This window comes from Ascaphus truei, chromosome 1, assembly GCF_040206685.1.
Source record: "Ascaphus truei isolate aAscTru1 chromosome 1, aAscTru1.hap1, whole genome shotgun sequence".
Lineage (NCBI taxonomy): Eukaryota > Metazoa > Chordata > Amphibia > Anura > Ascaphidae > Ascaphus > Ascaphus truei.
Genome location: NC_134483.1, coordinates 257,468,062 through 257,489,849, shown reverse-complemented (window position 1 = coordinate 257,489,849; position 21,788 = coordinate 257,468,062). Strand labels below are relative to the sequence as shown.

Sequence of the window (21,788 nt, the reverse complement as noted above, 5' to 3'; positions counted from 1 at the left end):
GCCCCAGCCCAGACCATCCTGTCGGAGGAGAGACTTGGAGGGAAGGAGAGGAGGAAAGGTCTGTAAGGGAGGAGAGCGGAGTATTTAACAAGGCTTTGCTGTGGTTACTGTGGCTGCTGGAAGCTACTGCATTTGGGAGTCGCTGATCTGCCAATAAAGAGACAATCCTTTTTACCAAAGACCAAAGTGTGTGAGTTGGAAGCATTACCCTGGGACCGAGGGGGTTATTCTATACAGGTCCTGTCCCATAGTCCTGGGAGTATAGAAGATGGAGGCGCTGCACCACTAAGAGATCATGGAGGCTACCACCCCAGAAGCCTGGCCCTGGCTCCCCAAAAACATCGCGGGAAGCTCAGGCCCTCCTGTTCCTCACAGGTATGCACCACCACGACGCATGTAATCTGCCATCACGCACCCTAGACACCACCAATGAGTCTGGGGGAAGGGGGAGAATAAGGGTTACATATATATATATATATATATATATATATATATATATATATATATATATATATATATATATATATATATATATATATATATATATATATATAAACATACATTACCAGAAACTGGCAAAAAGGAGACAGCACTCAGGCAGGTAAATTCAGTAAGTGTATTTAATACACTTACTGAATTTACCTGCCTGGGTGCTGTCTCCTTTTTGCCAGTTTCTGGTAATGTATGTTTTTGTTATCTTTATGGGCTATGCACCAGCCCATTCAGGATACTATATTGGAGTGTCTGTGAAATCTTTTTCAACTATACATATATACATGTAGAGGTATCAGTACCGTGTTAGCCGAGCTTCAATAATCAAAAAATAAATAGATGATACCGTTCTGTGACTAACGAAATGCATTTATTTGTGCGAGCTTTCGAGATACACTGATCTCTTTTTCCGGCGATGTTACAATGAATGAAGCAAGCAAAAGGTATACTATAAACAGTGTCTCTTGGAATGTTATCTGTGCTGGTCCTTCCCCCGGTGTGGATGTTTTTTATGGCTAGAGGTGTCAAAAGGTTCCTGAAGCAAGTGATGAAAGAGTGTGTATGTGTATCAGTGTGAATAAAAATGAATGGAGAGCCCACAGTATATACAGTGCTTTACAAAAGGTGTGTGTGGAGTGGGAGTGGATATAAATGGTGTGGGTGGGTGTGGAAATGTGAGAGTTTGTAGCACAACTAAAAGTGTGTGTGGATACTTTGTGGTCCCTATTGGTGTATAGGGATGGAAAAACAAGAGGTATTAGTATGTGTGAGAGACAGCTGTGTGTGCATACATATAGCACAGTATGTACAGACATGGCCTTTAGCGCTCATGGGAAGAGAGTTCACTTGTGTCAGTAATGACTCATAAAATTTCGATCTCTGTTTAGGCCACTGCTAAGTGTCCCGAACAGTTGCATAAATTTGTATTCATGCAACCGTCTCTCTTTCGGTGTGTATATATATATATATACAATACCGCGATTCCCACCAAGATGGAATCCAAAGCAGCACTCAAAAATTGATAACCAAATAAGTGTATTAAAACACAAACAAAGCACACATGCTTCAACGTTTCGGTCCCAGCAATAGGACCTTCCCCGGGGACTGCACCTGACTTTATGATCAGATTTGAGAATCCCCATTAAATTAAGGAAAAATAAAGTCTGTTACCTAATTAGGTAACATAATGTTATTTGCCCTCATTTAGTGTACTTCTGAGGATCTAACCCTGAGTTTGATGCCTGAAGCAGATGGAGATATATAGACTTTTTACGAGTAGTTCACACTTGGATTTGATCTGGGTTCCCCTGCTTTAAAGTCAGTGTTTAATGTTTTCAGAGTTACAGTTGTGTCTTCACTCACTGGGCCACTCCTAATATGTATGTTCTATAATGTATGGGATAGTTGTTAAGATGGTATGTTAGCTCATACATAAGCTATATAGGGGCTTAAGACTGGCAAATGTGATTAGGCAGGAATAGAATCCTTCTTATTACTATATTTCACAAATGCATCACTTGCTAAAGATGGGGAGCAGAACAGATGTTGGGAAAAAAAACACAGCATGCAATTCAAAAAATTTACTAATTGTAAATAATAAAATATATATATATATATAATGGGGCATCCTGAAAAACACTAATCTGGTAGCAGTCTGTATGTTTCTTTTCAGATCTTTTTTGCTCCAGGGTGGAGCACAATTCTCCTTTGTCTTTTTTTCTCAGCACAGCAGTGCATTTCCCTGCACTGTCCAATATGTGCAGTAGGGTGATCATAAGTCTCGTTTTAGCCGGGACAGTCCAGGATTTTCATTAAGTGTCCCGGTGTACAATTGGTAAATGAATTTGTACAATTTATTAATATAAAGCGAACCATCATTTTGCTACACTCAAGTGTTTGGTATGTTTGGAAACCAAAATAAATCAATAATACAGAATAAGTAGGATGCTGTTAGACAAATACCATTATAATATTTATTTTTAAGTGATGATATTTGTTGTATAAATAATTTTGAAAATCTTGTAAACCTACCCTTATAGTATATCTGTCTGTGTACTCCGTTATAAGAAGCTCTATATTACTTCATATTGCCTTGACAACCTCTTTTTCATAATATTTATACATTGTTGTATACATAATGGTGGCATATTACATGCAATATGTTGAGGGCACAGTTAATGATATGAAGATACACTGAAAGGCAGCACTCAAAAACAATTAAAAAAAAAGAAGTCACTCTAACAAAGACTGATAGACACACAGTTATCTCTCACACTTGTTCATATAATCATCTCTTTTCAACTATGCTCTCACTTACATGTTTATACTGTACATACAGTATTAGCACATTGGGGTTGTAACCCTGAGGCTGTGTCCATGGAAGTAAAACAAAAAGAACTCGGGCACTAAAGGGCTAAATCAGAATGAACTAAATCAGAAAGAAAAGAAAATAACACAATATTACCGTAACTACGAATGTAGCTGCCCTCCCCTTTCAAAAGGGAGAATGAGGGCTAGAATGTAGATCCCAGTCTGCAGCAACCCCAATAGGATCTATCTAAGACCCTTAGTACATACAGAAAAAACACATAAAAGGGGGAGCAAGGGATTAGATAGTCAATAATAATAAATATGAATATATATATGCAATCTCGACCATTGGGGGTAGGGAAAATAGCACAAATATATGATCTTACTACTCACACAGCCATGTGTAAGTAAATACACAACAGAGGTATCTTTACTTGTCTTTATCTTGTCTTGTCTTTGTCTTTACTTGTGTTTGCTTTTGACTTTTCTATGGAAATCCTTGTCCAGATGGTCCTCGGATCCTCCCAATATCATATAAACAATGTGTGGGGAGACGGGCATCTGTAAGTACATACACAATGAGGGATTTCTGTTCCTTTAAAGTGGATCCAGAGATCTCTATCCCTACTCTTTGATCACAGAGCCTGATGAAGCCGTGGCATTGGCAAAACATGTTGCTCATACACTGAAGGAAGTTTGTCCCATTGAAGCCTTCATAGCTGACCGAGTGTGCTGTGTTCAAAGATCTCCTGCATGATCCTGTATTCCGGACGTGGCGTCTAGGATTCTATATGCTGCATTGCACACGATCAGTGGTGTTGCTGATTTGGGCTGTTGTACATGTGAGTTTTGTTGTTATACATGTGTGAATAAATGCACTTTTATCCACTATTGAACACATCTCATATACATCTTATTGGGATCACGTGGGTGTGAGCTGTGTCTGGCACCTGGAGGAATATCATTACTAAAGGGATACTGTATAGATCTCTGGATCCACTTTAAAGGAACAGAAACCCCTAGTTGTGTATGTACTTACACATGCCCGTCTCCCCACACATTGTGTATATGATATTTGGAGGATCCAAGGACCATCTGGACAAGGATTTCCATAGAAGAGTCCAAAGCAAAGACAAGAACAGACAAAGACAAGACAAGATAAAGACAAGTAAAGATACCTCTGTTGTGTATTTACTTACACATGGCCGTGTGAGTAGTAAGATCATATATTTGTGCTATTTTCCCTACCCACACTGGTCGAGATTGCATATATATTCATATTTATTATTATTGACTATCTAATCCCTTGCTCCCCCTTTTATGTGTTTTTTTCTGCGTCCATGGAAGGACAGGCAGCGCTCACCTGTGCGGACGCTCCGCGCTGAGCCCCGGCATCCTCAATGAGGATGTCTTTAGAGGGGGCTCACGCGAGCATCCGCAGGCGTGCTGAGTAGTTGGATTTTTCAGCCGACAGCCAAAGTTGTTTTTCAGCGCGCTGTCGGCTGAAAACTTCCAATCTCAGCACAGCAGCGTCAACGTTGTGGCACCGTGACGTTGATGTCGGTGCGTCGCAGGCTATTGGCCCAGCGACGTAACTGCCCCGCCTCCCCCTGCCTCCCGATCGCGCACGCTGGCTCGCATGCATGTGCATGAAATCGCACAGGCTTCAGCAGGCGAGCCTCAGTGTCAGCGCGGTTCAGCATTGCTCCCCCCTCTATGGACGTAGCCTTAGAATAGAGGTTGTTACATCTGATGTAAGTGCATGGTAAGGTGCGAAATTGCATGATTAGTTAGCAAATTTGAGAGATTTGGTGATTTACTGCTCAATTTATTTGTATTAATGATCGTTTGTAAACAATAGCTTATCTATATTTTTAATGACTATATGAGTAATTTATAGGATGATTGAATATGTGCAGTAGTGGAAATAAGAAAGATAGAAATGCAATTATGCAGTGCTTTTTTAGGTAATCATTAAACCTGTTGTTTTTAGTGAGAGATCTGAGCTAGTCTTGTACTTCTTTTTGGTAGAGTGAGAATTTTTTAAACATGTTTACAAATGCATTCAGAGTTGTTAAAAGTAGAATACTCACTTTTAATGAAAAAAAAAACAATTCTATTAGAGTAACGAAGCAAAGAGCTATTAAAAATATCTTTCAGGCTAGTTCATTACTGTACTAGAGTTTCATAAATCATCCATAATTCTAGAGTGGTTGTTAACCAATGTTGCATTGTTCAACAAGCACAATGATAATTTTATACTGTTTTGGCTGATCTTTGTTCATTTCTTGTGATTAATATTTATCAGGTTTACAGAGGAAAGGAGAAACCTGCTGTTAATAGAATCTGTGTAGGAGTTCCTCCAGCTGAGGTAGGAATGTTTATGAATAAACCTGACAAATTTTACATATTTTATTTTGCCGTATGTTTTGTAGGTGACTGACTTGATTGCCTTAATATTTCAATGTGGACTACATAAAAATGTTTTTACATCAAGTACTACATCAACATGTATTTAACATTTTTATCAAACATATTGTGCTTTATGTTTTCAGAAAAATAAAATTTAGTGAGGACCTAGAGTATGGATCACTAATTTTGTTTTACTTTACAATGTAAACCTTCACATACCGTATACAAATCTTATGGAGAAATGTGTTTAATATTATTGAGTTGTAAAAAAAATCTATTACTTCTGCAATAAAACTTCTTGTTCATTGCTATATATTCCATTACTTTTTAGTATAGTTCTAACAAAGTTATTGGCAACGTAGTTACCGGATCAGATGTGCGCTTTGTACCCAAGATTAAAGAAAACAATAATAAATAAATAACCCTTCACAATATACTTATAAAAAGAGGGTTTTAAAAAAAGAAATAGAAATATTGTTTTAAAGTTTTAAAATGCAACAGAAAAATACGGAGGAAGAAAGAAATTTTACAACAGACTAATATTTTCCATTTGAAAGACACATGAATAAATTAACCACTGAGGCAAATAAAGACATGCTGAGAAAAGTGAAGTACACACATATTTAATATATTTTTTTCTGTAAAAAAGCATATTGTTTTGATTTAAATTAGCATAGACTTAGTTCAACATCCCTCTGACAAAATGTGTAAATATTTAACAATGTAAATATTATTGAATGGCTGATAACATATTCTGTAAGCATGTGCATACATTTATTGTTACAGTGTTTTGGTCTGCTGGGAATAAATGGAGCTGGGAAGACAACTACCTTCAAAATGCTAACAGGGGATATATCTATTACTGGTGGAAATGTGTTCATAAATGGATACAGGTAAATGGCCCCCATTGTTTAATTCTTAACAGTCATTTATTAGAAAGCAAACAGATTTATTATTTTAAATTAAAAAAAAAGTTATTTAGGAATTATTTATTTTGTTATTTCAGTTAGTTTTATAGACATTTGCAATATGTACATTTAAATATATACATCAATATTATATTTTATGAGCACAAAACTTTATTTAATATGCTATAGACAAGTAGTGAATTTTTACAATCTCAATTTCAATTACCTCATAAATACTACACATAAGGGTCTACAGATGCAGTGGCCGTTATTCGAACAAATCACGGAGCCATTTTTGTGTCTGCTGCTGTACTCCATGCGGTATTCACGCGGCATTCACGCGGCATTCACGCTGCCGGCATGCCAGGCACCCCGGTGTTTACCGCAGTGGATTTGTTTAATTTCATGGTTTCGGATTTCTTTTGGTGCAATTCTTCGTGTATCCACCAGGTGGCAGAAATTAATGAATTGTAATGTGTACAGTACTGTGCTACTGTGTCAATTTGCAGGTGTTTAAAAACCAGATAAAAACCAAAACTATCACAGTGGTCCATTGTGAATCGACCTTGGTCCTTGAAGACGCTGAAGACGTTATCAGATGTAGGCGTTTCCTAATAAAAACTTATAAAATTCAATGCTCTGTGCTTTTTTCTACATTCCTACAGTATCCATACACAATTCTTGACTGGACTGGACACATGTGTGCACTGTACACATATAAAAAACCTGACTGTAGTTATACATTTTTAATATGTTCTGCAATATATGCTGCAGCAGATAACATGGCAACAGTAGCAGAAATATATGAATATTTCATTTGAACTATGATTTTTACAAATTTTCACCTGACGTTTGTGGGTGAAAGCGTTCGATAAGACAAACCATAAGTAACGATCAGTGTTTTTTTCGCATCGACCCTGCACCCGGAGATAGAAGAGGGTATTGTGGTGTTGTTCCAGATTTTTGCAGTATGTTTGACCATGGCAACTGCAAAAGGAGAAAGGTCAGGTTTAATCCATATAAGATTCGTCAATCCCAATCCAGCAATGTGCCAGCAACAGTGCCAGTACCAGCACCAGCTTACAATAATGGTCCGACCGTCAGTGAAAACCTGGTGAATGGCTATCCTTGCTACCTGTCCCCGCTGGAATACCTGCAAAATTTTAAGCCTGAGCCTGATTTCACATAGAGGTATCAGCAAGTGTGCGTGTACCAAAAAGATTTCCAGCTTCATCAGCTGTCAATTACAGGTGTAGCAGGCCAACTGTCACCTGTCAACTATAATGCAGACTACGGGGTGACAGTGACTCATCTCCAACCATTTGGCAAAGTTTATAATGAAGGTAAATATAATGTACTACAGTATACTATACACTATACAGTACACTATTAAGTTTAAAGCTGCAGTTCAAACTGTCGTGTAAAAGTATTAAAAAACAATATGTGCATAAATACAATATGCACACAGACAAGTGATTACTGTAGCTACAGTAAGATGCAGATCGGTCCATTCTCCTGTAATCTTTCACTTTGCTCAGGGATATTTAATGTAATTCAACTCATGCACAATTATTGAAAATGTAGTCCTGCAATATGATTGACTGAGCAGTTACAGTACTACAGTAGATACATTACAATTGGTGGACAGCTAGGGACAGGGTGGGGCTCAAGAGCCAGAGCCTCTCAGAAGTTTGTTCTCATCTTACAGACACACATGTAGGATTAGGCAATTTTGGAGGAGAAATTGACCATGAGAAAAATGCTTACAAACACGACCCGATTGCAGACTCCCCATGGCCAAGAAGGCAGTAAGGCGTGCGACCCTGAAGGGATAATGCTGCATGGTTCAATGCTTTTGAATGGGACCCCACAGCGTTAATACTTTGCTTGATGGGCCATCAGCTGGGGAGAGAATACCACTACTCACCTTTCAGATGAGCAGCGCACTCTCGCTTTTTATTATTTAAAAAGTTATATTTGAAGCTGGGGTCTCCGGAGCTGAACCCCATAAATTTCAGGTCAAGGGACCCCAGATTTCTGGTGGTCAGACCTTCATAGAGGGTTTCGGTATCTCCTGCAAGTTTAAATCTCCCACGTCACGACCCACATGACCGGGACATTTAAACAGTGCCAAGATACCGGCACCTCCTACAGAGGCCTGTATCTCGGTAAGCAAGGGGTTCCTGGAACTGAAATAATGGGGTTCGGCTCCAGAAACCCCCTGCTTCAAACCTATGTTAAAAACACAGTAATAAAAAAAGTGGCTAACCACTAAAGTAATGAAGCGGGTAATCCTTCCTTCCATCCACCTTCCCTAGCCCCAAATAAACATACCCACCCCCCACTAGACCCCTAGTACCCCTAGGGGTAGTCCAATACCCCTATTATTCAAATGTGGCCAATAGTGGTTGTGAGCATTAACCAAAATAAAATACACACATTTACCACAAAAAAACGAACATTTAACTACATTGTAAACATAAAATAATTTATTGTCACCATGAATAAATAATTGAGAGCCTAGATAGCCACTTTGGCAATCAATATTAAGCTACACTATAATAATAATAAAATAAAACATTAACAATATTAAAATACATTAATAACCCGCCCCCCCTCATTTAGTGGCTAACCACTAAAGTAATGAGGGAGTTAAGGTCACCACCCCCCAATTTTGTCTCATTAGCCCTAGCTTGTGTAGCCGATCACCCTTACCTCCGTGCCAGATGGGGAAGGGGGCAGGTTGGCTATGGGAGCAAGCAGGTGCCGCCTGTGCAGTATGTGGGTTCGGTAGTGGGTGCAGGGGCTACGGTCAGTAGTGGGAGAGAGAGCGGTATCTGTGAGCTCCGCAGCGGACTCCAAGGCAAGGTGCCGCCATTTCTAATTGCCCGCTTGCACAGAAGAAGCTTGTGCATGCGCAGGAGAATCCCGAGCAGGGTGACCATTAGAGATAGGCACGCATGTGCAGAGTGGATGAGAGAACGGCGGCAATCTTATACAAGGCTCCGCAGTGGAACTACACTCGACAGAGTACTTTGGGGCATATACCCATGAGAGCAGTTTTAACCAATAGGGTTCCCCGGATCCTCTAAGGAGAGGATTGATACATTTGGTACGCTTAGAGTTTGAGGGGCAGTTGAAGCCAGGACACAGAATGGGTAGGTAGAGTCTAGGTCTTAGTGACTCCCAGACTAGGCCTAGATTGCCCCTTAGATCCCAGTTAGGCCCCACTCACGTGTAGATTGTGGCTGCTACAGGGAAAAGCCCTTAGATAGGGACATTTCTCCAGTAGCTTCTCAGTGATAGGCATAAGCAGCAGAACGCTACGCGGTGAATTGCGGCCTGTTGTCTGGGACCAGACACATTATAGACTCTTAAAGGTGAGACCCTCCAACAGGAGTTCACCCAATGCAGAGGCGGATGCCCTCTCGGACGTCAACGTCGCTGGATCAGCAAATCCCCGTTTTGCTATTCAGCAGCACCCGGGTGCTGGAGCCCCAGGCAGGTATATCAACAAGTACACAAACAGTTCACGGGATAGCGCTATTCCTGTAATGCGAAGCTCACCACAAACGAAGAGCGACCGCGGTGCTGAGGTAGGGAATTGGTTAACACCGACCCGTAGCCATGCGGGCGCGTCTAGGATATAGAGTAGTCGTTCAAGCTAGGTCAGGATTACAGATTGGAGAATAGTTAAAGTACTTGCCAGGTTCAGGAGCGGAGAGTTGCGGATTGTCAGAGTGCGTAGCCAGGTTCAGGATTGGAGAGTAGCGGATTGTCGGGGTACGTAGCCAGGTTCAGGATAGGAGAATATCGGATCATTGGAGTACTTAGCCAAGGTCAGGACTGGAGACAGGAGAATGGTCGTACAAGCCGAATCAGGAGTGGAGAGAAGCAGAGTCCAAGGTACTAGCAGGGTACAGGCAACAAGAAGTTAACAGGCAGACAAGGCAATGCAAGGTCTCAGGAACAAGAATGCAGCAAGGCATGGCGTCACACTTGACTATGCTCAGCAAGGAATTAGAGCAGCCTGAAGGTATATAAAGGTGGAGCCTCCAATAGCCAGCAAGGATGGAACCAGGAAGTAACCACCAATAGGCTGCTGGTGCACACAGGTGTGCCCTATGATGCAGTCTAATCGGGAATAGGGGTGGAATAGGGGTGGAACTGCTCACGCGCTGTCCTGCGTGCGTCACGGACATCTGGGGGTGGTGCCTGGAGCACGCGTCACTCGCACGTCGATTCTGAGTAACCTTAGTGTAAGAGGGGGCAGGATCAATTGCCAGTCGACACGCGCGTGTCACGGAGGTCAGGGGGCGGAGCCGAGAGCGTGCGTCACCCCCACTCAGGTCATGTCCATCACCAGAGCTTGTACTGTGCGTCAGCTGGGAGGCTGACCGAACGCATCCATCGTGCGTCAGAGCGGGAGGCGGGGTCCGAATCCGCGGACGGGGATCAGGCCGCGCATAGTCTGCACGCACGTACTGGGACCACGAGACCACACATCCTGAGTGTCCATCACGGAAGGCTTGTTGGGGTGAGGACCGCCAGGATGGTGAATCCTCAAAATACCCCTCTTTAGGAGCGACCTCCGGGTGACTCCACAATGGTTTCTCCGGAAATTTGGCGTGGAACATATGGACCAGTTTGGCTGCGTGAACCTGGTGACTCGGAATCCAGGATCTCTCCTCCGGGCCGAAACTTCTCCAATGCACCAGATAGTGTAGCGAACCTCTGTAGATCTTAGAGTCAAGGATAGATTGGATCTCGTATTCAGGCTGTCCTTGAACCATGAGGGGAGGGGTGGGGTACACCGGAACTGAAAAGGCATTCTGGACCACCGGTTTGAGAAGAGAAAAGTGAAATACAGAGGGGATTTTCATGGAAGGCGGGAGAGCAAGACGGTACGCCACCGGATTGACCTTTTGGAAATCGCAAAGGATTCAAGAAATCTAGGTGCGAACTTCTTAGAGCGTACTTTCAGCTGATGTTCCTGGATGACAACCAGACCTTGTCGCCAGGACTAAGGTCCAGAGCAGGTCTGCGGTGGCGATCTGCCTGACTCTTTTGCCTACTGACTGCTTGCCTGATGTTGACCTGCATTTTTTTCCACAGGTCCTGTAAGGTTTTTATCCTGTCATCCACCGCTGCGACCCCTGGGGAAGGTAAAACAAGAGGAAGGTGGAAGGGTTGAAACCGTAATTTACGAAGAACGGCGACTCCAGGGTAGAGCTGCTTCATGCGTTATTGTGGGTGAATTCTGTCCAAGGTAAGAGTTCCGCCCAGTCATCTTGGGAATCCGACGTAAAGCAACGTAGATACTGTTCAAGGGACTGGTTGGTCCTCTCCGTTTGGCCATTGGTCTGTGGGTGGTATTCCGATGAGAAATGGAGGGCGATAACTAGCTGGAGGCAGAACGAGCGCCAGAAGCGAGAAATGAATTGCGATCCTCTATCTGAAACAATTTCCAAGGGTACTCCATGTAACCGAAAAATCTCCCTGATAAAGATGTCAGCTTATCTGGGAGAGTTGGGCAGGCCCTTGAAGGGTATGAAATGGGCCTGCTTCGAAAATCGGTCCACTACTACAAGAATCGTGTCCATACCCTTGTAACTAGGCAAGTCCACAATGAAATCCATCGACAAATGTGTCCATGGCCGATCCGGAACAGGTAGAGGTTGAAGGAGACCTGCAGGAGGTATCCTGGGTGTTTTAGTCCTGGCACACGTAGGGCATGCAGCTACAAAAACAATTATGTCCTTTTTCATTCCTGGCCACCAAAAGGAGAGAGAGATGAAGTCCAAGGTCCTTTTGGTGCCAGGATGGCCTGCAGATTTGGACGAATGACTCCATTCAAGAACCTTCTTACGATGTAGGGGTGAAGTGAAGAGACGGTTCTGTGGAGGCGAGATGCCAGGAGGGATGTAGCTTTGTTGACGGACAATGTCCTTGAGCGCTCCAAATTAAGTGGCCGAGAGAATAAATATGGGCGGTAAAATGGGTTTTGCTGATCCTCAGTATTGTCGTCCAGGGAAAATTGTCGAGATAGAGCATCAGCTTTGATATTCTTAGATCCAGGAAGGTAAGAAATTATTAAATTAAACCTAGAGAAAAACAGTGACCATCTGGCTTGACGGGCTCCCAGGCAGCTTGCACCTTTAATGTAAAGCAAGTTCTTATGATCCGTGAGGATGGTTATTGGATCTTCAGTGCCCTCAAGCAGGTGTCTCCATTCTTTGAGAGCTAGCTTCATGGCCAAGAGTTCCCGGTTTCCAACATCATAGTTGCATTGGGCCAGAGAATTTGCAACCTGGACAGGGAATTCTTCCTTTGAGACAGAACGGCGCCCATGCCCACATCTGAGGCGTCGACCTCAAGGGTAATAGGAAGTTTGGGACCCACGGGACCACCCGGTGACCAACAGTGACCACCCAGGGACCCACGGGGACCATCTGAGGACCCTCCGACACACACAGGGAACATCCAAGGACTCCTGGGGACCCATGGAGACCACCCGGGGACACCTGTGGAGTCCACGGACACATGTGGGATCCACCCGAGGGCTCCCAGACACCCGTGGGAGCACCCAAGGACCCGCAGAAACCACCCAGGGACCCCGTTGGGGCACCAAGACACACGTAGGGACCACCTTAAGGCCCACAGACACCCACAGGGACCACCTGGGGACCCCCAGACAGCTGTGGGTATAACCTGTGGACCCCAGTGTGGCCCCTGGACACCCACGGAGACCAGCCGGGGTACCACCGCAGGCTTCTAGTATGAATCCTGTGTATAAAAAAATAAATGATGGTTTTATGTTGGGGCACAAGGGGTGGGTTGTGTATTGGTGATTATAACATATTGCAATGTTATTGGGGGCAGAGGGGGTGAGTGAAGGGCCAAGTACCCACTTTACTCACCCCCTCTGCCCCCAATAAAGCTGCTGTTGTCCATTAACCCCTTCATTGCCTTAGCAGTAAGCCTCTAAAGTAATGAAGTTGACTGTAAATGCATTTTTATTGCATGAGATTGATGCTGGGGGTCTCTGGTGCTGATTTTTTTTGTAAACTTATTCTTTATTTGTTTTTTTTTTTGTTTTGTTAAGAAAAGTGGGAGTGGGGTACAAAACACAAAAAGGGGAACATGTTACTTGCGAGTCACATACAGTTGTATCATATGGATAACACATTCAATGGGGAGACAATAATGACATCACTGTTATTACAGTGTTTAAAGTAATGAATACAGAAAATTAACTCAAAAGACTTAAAAGGGGAAAAAGAAAAAGAAGGAATTGTCATTGCTTTTATAATATTCATTTCTTTTGTTGTCATACCAGCTTAACCTCCATGCATTTGTAGAGCATCCGACACTGGATACTGGATACTGGATACCCTCCAGGCCCACCACTGCAATCCACACCATTACGACTCCCATCACATCTGGTGCTGATTTTAATGGATATCAGGTTCGGAGACTTCCGGCATCAATCGGATGCAGAAAAAAATAATTTATTTTTCTTTCCCCTTTCGCCGCTTCTCGACAGCTTCTCACCAACCGCTTGCCCACTTCTCCTGGTGAGAAGATTTTGAGAGGAAAGCTCAATTCTAGAGCCGCGATTAGCCTCGATAAGCTAGAATGCAACGAGGTTGAAAAGCTGCCGATAAGTGATTATAAGTATCTTATCTCCGCGCATTTGGCGATTATTATTATTTTTTTCGGCAAAAAAAATTGACGAAAAGCTCTCTTTTCATTGACTTATCGGAGGTTACTGAATAGTAGTAGGCTTTTTGGGCGATAAGGAGGCGATAAGTGACTTATTGGAGCTTAGTGCATAGGCCCCTTTGTTGGTAACTGTTATCTATAGATGTTCTCTCCCCACATTCATCTATTCTCTCTTTGAATTAGACTTTTTATTTTACTAAAACATTAAACTTGTAAAGATTTTTCTATCTTCCATATAGCAGTACGTGCTCACTATATCAATATATTTTATATTCTTTTTCCACACTTGTATAGTACATTTCCCACCTATCGGGTTCATGAAAAAAGTGAATATTGGACATTTTTTGTCAAGGTTCTGCTCGCCACAAACCAGGGTCGGACCGCGAGGCTGAGGTGGGGTTGTAAAAGCACCGACCTGAGACCGCGCAGGCTGATCCGGATTGCGCAGTTCGTTGTCATACGTAGCAGAATCAGGAAAGGAGAAGACAGCGTCGTCGTTGTACAAGCCAGGGTCAGGACAGGAGACATCAGGATAAACATTGTTCAGGCAAGAGTTCGGCAACAGGTAGTCAGGAGAGCCCCGCTTCAGCTTAGGAGCGCGGGGTTGGCCTCTGCGCGAGCGACGACCATGGCCCATGGTACTGGTCACAGGAGATGGTAGGCAGACCAGAGTAGCACACCGCTTTGCTGCACGGGTGCACCAGTGCTACAGCGCAAGAGTCCTGAGCGGCTGGGGAATCCTCTGTAACAGCGCAGGAACCAGGACACGGCCTCTCTAGATTAGGGAAAGAGTAGGCCCCAGGAACCAGGAAGCTGAAGATACACAGGGAAACCTCCGCGTCAGTGCAGGAATCCAGGAGACTGAAGGACGCAGGGACGAAACCTCCGCTTCAGTGCAGGAATCCAGGAGGCTGAAGGACGCAGGGACGAAACCTCTGCTTCAGCACAGGAGAACAGGAAGCTGAAGGACGCAGGACGGAACCTCCGCTTCAGCACAGAAGAACAAGCGGGAGCTTGAAGGAAGCTGAAGGACGCAGGGCGGAACCTCCGCTTCAGCACAGGAGAACAAGCAGGAGCTTGTGGCAGAACAGGTAGTGACATCCAGTAAGGACTATGCTCGGCAGGGAGCATTATGGGAAAGCAATACTTAAAGGCCCGCGGGCCAATCCCCGGCGGGGGTGTGAACTGTACTGCTCCAATGAGTGAATGCAAGTATAGGTTGCAGTGATAGGCTGCACAGCTGCAGTAGATACCAGAGGGAGTGTGTATTGCTTTGGTGAGTGAATCCAGGCTGCAGCAAACCTCAGGAGAGCTGTTCCAGAACTGCACCGGTCTGCAAGGTAAGGCAACCAGTAAACCGTGGAGCGGATTCCTTACAGTACCCCCCCCCTTCACGCGAGACCTCCGGGCGAACATGAGCACTCATAGAGTTGGAGGACCGGGAATTATTGCTGAACCGTCTAGGATTGGGGTTAGAGTCGTGCTCCAGAGACTCGTGATTAGTCCTTAGTGTACCCCCACCCCCCGGTGAGAACTGTGGCCAGACAGGACCATCCATGGGCCTTGGGGACATTGAGTTGCTCCTAAAATTCTTTAGGTAGAAAGGGCATCCGTAAACGATCAGTTCTTTGGTGAGTACAGTTCTAGGATATGAGATGGATGGAAGAAACATCCTTGGTACATGGCTCGCCTCGGAAATCCAGGGCTGTGAAGAACCAGAGAGTTCCAGAGCAGAAACGGCAGAAGAACCCCCACTGAAAGCCCAGTCTTTAATAAAGGAACCTGAATCTAGGATCAGCGGCCCTGATAGTTGATCGAATACCCCAGGAGGAACTTTGTAACAGAAAAAGTCTTGGCTGACCACTGCATGTTGGAATTTGCGAGGAATTTTTCCTCTAGAAGGCTCCCAGGTAATGGTTAGTAAGGGTATAGGCTGGTTGGAAGCATCTCCCGGTATTGGTATGGAAGGTGACAAGGCAAGCAGTAAACCAGGCATAGGGACCGAAATCTTGGGATACGTACAGAGTATTTCCAACTGAGAGGAAATAACAGGGGCAACCGAAAATTCCGAGGGACAAAACCATGGTTTAGCAGGAGCAGAGAAGCAAACAACAGTAGAGCTCTCCAATACTGTGAAATCTTCATAGGAAGATAGTATTGTCAGTGAATCAGGAATAGTCCTTGGGATTTTCAAATCAGTAGCTTGAAAAAAAGGCAGAGCCAGGGTAGTGGTGGGAGGGAAGCTAACATCAGAAGCTGAAGTCTGTACCTCAGTGACAGGGCCCTGAGAATCAACAAGCAGCAAGTATGAACTATGAAAACTCTTAATGACAGGCACCTTAGGAGTACAAGGAGTCTTTTCCGAAACTGCAATGACCCTAACCACAGGGGTACCTAACCTGACAAAAACATGAATAGGTGTGTTTTCTAGTACAAAATCTCTGATCACAGGACTCCTAACCGATAGTGAGGGTGTCTGGGTTTGATTAGAGAAAAAATCAGATGTATTGATAAGTGACTTAGAAACAATTACTGAGGTTCTAGATTTGCTGGACATGTGAGAAAAAATACCCTTTAAGACAGGAGCTTTAATTTCTTCCCAGAGTAACCCCATGTTTGCTGGGGCATATTTAGACACAGTACTGAGGGACTGGGTCTCAGCAAAGGCAGGACAGCTAAACAGCTCAGATTTAAACCACAGGACTTGTAATATATGCATGGTGACCTCAGACAGTACTAAGGGAGTGACCACAGATATGCTGATCCCTGGAGAATTAGCCTGGACAGAGAAATCAGGGGGACCCCCAGTCAGGATACTCCTTGTAGGAAGAGCTTCAGAATCAGAAGGAGAATCATTACCTCTCAGAGTCTCAAAACTAGTAAGACACAATTCAGCGAAAAGGGAAACAGTGTGCAAGCTTTTTACTAATCTATATGAAAAAGCGTCACTATTGGGAGAAAACCGTGCGTCAGCAAACATTCCTGGTAACATAATATGAACCCCAGGAGGGACATACAGACTACTGTATGCCTTTAACCCTAAGCTTAAAGAGGAGGAGAACTCAGACAGTACACGGGGGTTAATCATAACTGTACTGGTCTCTGAAGTAGGTATTTGGTAAGGAATGTCTGGGAAACCAGAAATTACTGCAGACTCCATAATGTGGGAACTATGCGCTGAAGCAGGGATCACCGCTATGTGGGCGACAGGCTGGTTCAGTGAAATACCCGGGAGAAGGAACTCTGCGACCAAGCTTAGGGAAAAACCTGACTCCTGAATACATTTATCAGGAACCAGAACTTTAGCCGAAGTCTCCGGAGACGAAACTGCGGAAACTTGAGCTGAAGCAGGGGATTTATAGCAAAGAATATCTAAGAACTCCGTACGGTTATGGGAATCCCTCAATGCAACCTCTGCTGTCTGACTTGTGGACTCATTCTCTGAGGCTAAAACGAAGGCATTAACTTGGAGGCAGCAAGAGTTTACAGGGGATAATGCAGACAATGCCTGAGAGTAAAACATAGGTAATCTTCTCTCTGTATTAGGAGAGACCAGGAATCTCTCCTCTGGAGCTTGGGGCGTGACCATAGCTGACAGAGAACAGGGATTTACCAAAGGAAACTCAGAGAGCTGCCCCACAGGGGTTAATACAGAAATGACCCTGGGAACAGAACTTAGGGATTCTTTCTCTGAAGAGGAAAGCACACAGGACTGCCTAGCAGAGGTTAAAGCTGGAAAACCCTCAAGACCTGGAGTGACAGATTCGGAGTTAGAAATATGGGAACTAAGGGACTTATTCTCTGATAGTAGAACCTTAGTGTTGGTTAGTGAAACATATGTATTCTCCAGGGGAACCTCACAGGACTGATCGGCAGGGGTTAAAGCTGGAAAACCCTCAAGACCTAGAGAAAGGGCTTCTGAGCTAGAAATAGGAGAACTAATGAACCTATTCTCTGATACTAGAACATTAGTGTTGGGTAGAGAAACATATGTATCCTCCAGGGGGACCTCACAGGCCTGATTGGTAGGGGTTAACGTAAACCTATCATTGGTGTCAGGGAACCCGGGCATACAATCAGAGCTAGGGACTGTGGCAATTACTACGCTGGGAGATATTGGTAATAGTTCCGTTTGGTCATCTCCTGGAGAGGGAGATACGTCCCCCGGTTTAGCGACAGGACTGGCAAGCGAGGGAAACCGCCAAAGGACGGCGTTAGCGACCAGGGGGCGATCCTGTTTTAGCAAGCAACCAACCAATACCAAGGAAAGTACATGCAGCGTGTCGTGAGCGAGAGCCACCATGGCGGAAGGGTCCGGGAGTACTACAGCAATGTCCAAAGATAAAGCCAGGGCATTGAGAGTACTACAGGCATTGACCAGTTCCACAGGACACACCTTATCCCCAGTTAAAGGGGAATCAGGAGAGAAAGCACTGTTTGCACTGGCCAAAACACTGGCCAGATACTGTTTTAAGTCTCTGAGGCAGTAAGCCTTACAAACCAGATCATTACGGCATTTCTTTTGCAAGGGAGTTAAGCCCTCCGACATAAACGGATCTTCCATCAGAGGTATTATATCGCATATATAATCATTCTCAAACTGGGACTGGTCTACAGACCGGGACAGGTTTTTAGGAAAAAACTTACCAACCCACACCTCAGCGGGGTCCGAGTTTGTGCAGCCGAGCATACTGTCAAGGTTCTGCTCGCCACAAACCAGGGTCGGACCGTGAGGCTGAGGTGGGGTTGTAAAAGCACCGACCTGAGACCGCGCAGGCTGATCCGGATTGCGCAGTTCGTTGTCATACGTAGCAGAATCAGGAAAGGAGAAGACAGCGTCGTCGTTGTACAAGCCAGGGTCAGGACAGGAGACATCAGGATAAACATTGTTCAGGCAAGAGTTCGGCAACAGGTAGTCAGGAGAGCCCCGCTTCACCTTAGGAGCGCGGGGTTGGCCTCTGCGCGAGCGACGACCATGGCCCATGGTACTGGTCACAGGAGATGGTAGGCAGACCAGAGTAGCACACCGCTTTGCTGCACGGGTGCACCAGTGCTACAGCGCAAGAGTCCTGAGCGGCTGGGGAATCCTCTGTAACAGCGCAGGAACAAGGACACGGCCTCTCTAGATTAGGGAAAGAGTAGGCCCCAGGAACCAGGAAGCTGAAGATACACAGGGAAACCTCCGCTTCAGTGCAGGAATCCAGGAGGCTGAAGGACGCAGGGACGAAACCTCCGCTTCAGTGCAGGAATCCAGGAGGCTGAAGGACGCAGGGACGAAACCTCTGCTTCAGCACAGGAGAACAGGAAGCTGAAGGACGCAGGACGGAACCTCCGCTTCAGCACAGAAGAACAAGCGGGAGCTTGAAGGAAGCTGAAGGACGCAGGGCGGAACCTCCGCTTCAGCACAGGAGAACAAGCAGGAGCTTGTGGCAGAACAGGTAGTGACATCCAGTAAGGACTATGCTCGGCAGGGAGCATTATGGGAAAGCAATACTTAAAGGCCCGCGGGCCAATCCCCGGCGGGGGTGTGAACTGTACTGCTCCAATGAGTGAATGCAAGTATAGGTTGCAGTGATAGGCTGCACAGCTGCAGTAGATACCAGAGGGAGTGTGTATTGCTTTGGTGAGTGAATCCAGGCTGCAGCAAACCTCAGGAGAGCTGTTCCAGAACTGCACCGGTCTGCAAGGTAAGGCAACCAGTAAACCGTGGAGCGGATTCCTTACAATTTACTATTCATGAACATTTTACAAAGTCATCAAACTTTGACAACTTGGCAGGCATTAAAAACACTAAATTGCCATCTTCACGATTTTTCTTGACATTTTTTACTACAAATACTATTTCACCACAAACACATTGAAAGGTACATTTACTGTAAAAGAGAGAAAAAGAAAACAAAGCACTACCTTGCTAATGCAAGAAAAATAAGGGGTTAACTCAAGTGCGTGCCCATAAAAAATGATTTATTGGTTCCACAATATAAAACAACTACATGGAGGGGGTCACCAACGCATTTCGACCGTTGGTCTTTATCAAGGTGTCTACAAGATTACTTACCTGGCGACTTTTGTACCCTCAATGCACGCCATCTCCAGCCTCCAAATCACTTCCGGGAGTGACGCGGGGTTGGTGACGTCCTCACGCTGTTTTTGATGATGATGTGATGACGTCACCAACCCGCGTCACTCCCGGAAGTGATTTGGAGGCTGGAGATGACGTGCATTGAGGGTACAAAAGTCACCAGGTAAGTAATCTTGTAGACACCTTGATAAAGACCAACGTCGAAACACGTTGGTTAGGGGCCCTTGGACCCCCTCCATGTAGTTGTTTTATATTCTGGAACCAATAAATCATTTTTTATGGGCACGCACTTGAGTTAACCCCTTATTTTTCCTGCATTAGCAAGGTACAGTAGTGCTTTGTTTTCTTTTTCTCTCTTTTGCAAGCTGCTGAAAATGGAGGCACACAGATATCCTGAAGGACGGACACTGACTATATACCCCACCAAACGTGAGTTATAACACTCAAGTTAATTTATAGTTTGCATATCCACTCCGATGTTACTGTGACTGGACACCAGGGGTGTGGATTCTCACCGCAGTGCTAGTGGAATCCTGACCAGCTATTCGGATATACTGTGGAGTCATACATACAGTATGCTATCTCAGAAACAAGGTGGGTTATATTATTTCATATAAGGAGGATATCACAGCTATGCATTAATGCCATAAATGCTTATAGATTGTGCATTTGATTTGTCATACAGCTATCTACAAAGCACATTTACTCTAGCCTATTGGAGATGGAATTGGAACATGATCGTGTGATAGAAAATAGTTTCAATGTTTACATAGCATAAGTGGTGATGATGGCTCAAAGTCAGACTTATTTAGTCAAGAGAGGATTATACCGATGACTGAATTTAAACAATAATAGTGTGGGTTGAGGATACTGCTGGCTTAAAACTCTTTATGAAGCTGAAAGTCTAGGGGGTATGCTGGAGTCCTTCCAATTGCGTGTAAATGTCATATACAGTGGCACTGGGAGGATGCCATAGCTGAAGACAACAGCACCTCATAAAGAATGTGCAAGGGTATGCAAGGTACATCCTGCACCATGTAAGAGAATCATCAGATTCCTCTGGACTGAAATAAGAGAATGCATGTCAGAATTCCCTCCAATATTGACTCTTGTAACCCTTAACCTGTCTACTTTGTCTATTCAAAGCAGTTTAAAATGCTGTTATTGTATTAGCCTCTACCACCTCTGTTGGTGTAAGGGGTCTTATGGCTTAGTGCTCCTTAGTAAAAGTACCGCTAAATAAACCTTTTTCCTCTAGCACATGCTAATAAGTGCACTTAAAAATTACTCTCTACATTTCCATAAATACCTCTTATAGGCATTTGCTTGATGCTTTTCTCTCAATTTTTTCTATATACTCCACAATACAAATATGTCTAGTCTATTTTGTTCAGAAAAATGCAAAATGTGAATTCAATTTTATTATTATTAAAAAAAAAAACTAATTTGCACCAGCATTTCACAATTTACATACTGTATGATTACCAGTACAACATTTAACCAACTTTATATCTACTATAAAAAACTGTTTTAAACTACTGACAAGATAACATCAAACAAATACATTTAGAGATCATAACATTTAAATTAATATTCATTTTTTTTTGTTTTAACTTGTTATTGCTCATAGCATTTGTGTTAAAACAAATGGAATATAGTAACAAATGCACAGCTGATAAGTTGCCCTCTGTTGCCATATTGCTTATACTGTACAGGACCCATGGATGCCCCACTTTTTCTCCCCCCACCTCCCCCCAATTACAGACATGGACACATATAACACACAACACTGTATGTGAGGTATAACGGCCACAGCTTTTATTAAACTCCAAAACAGGGAGGACAGGTGGGGAGGACAG

At 44.1% G+C, this 21,788-nt stretch overlaps 1 protein-coding gene across 5 annotated transcripts in view; it reads left to right on the top strand.

The window, feature by feature from the left end:
* The window catches only part of LOC142496631 (phospholipid-transporting ATPase ABCA1-like), a 1,672,602-nt gene that overhangs the window by 1,463,131 nt on the left and 187,683 nt on the right, over positions 1 to 21,788 (top strand). For all 5 annotated transcript variants that reach the window (XM_075603302.1, XM_075603295.1, XM_075603331.1 and 2 more), the window contains 2 exons: positions 5,111 to 5,173; positions 6,001 to 6,107. In XM_075603302.1, the coding sequence (XP_075459417.1) occupies positions 5,111 to 5,173; positions 6,001 to 6,107 (170 nt within the window). The remainder of the gene's footprint in view (positions 1 to 5,110; positions 5,174 to 6,000; positions 6,108 to 21,788) is intronic.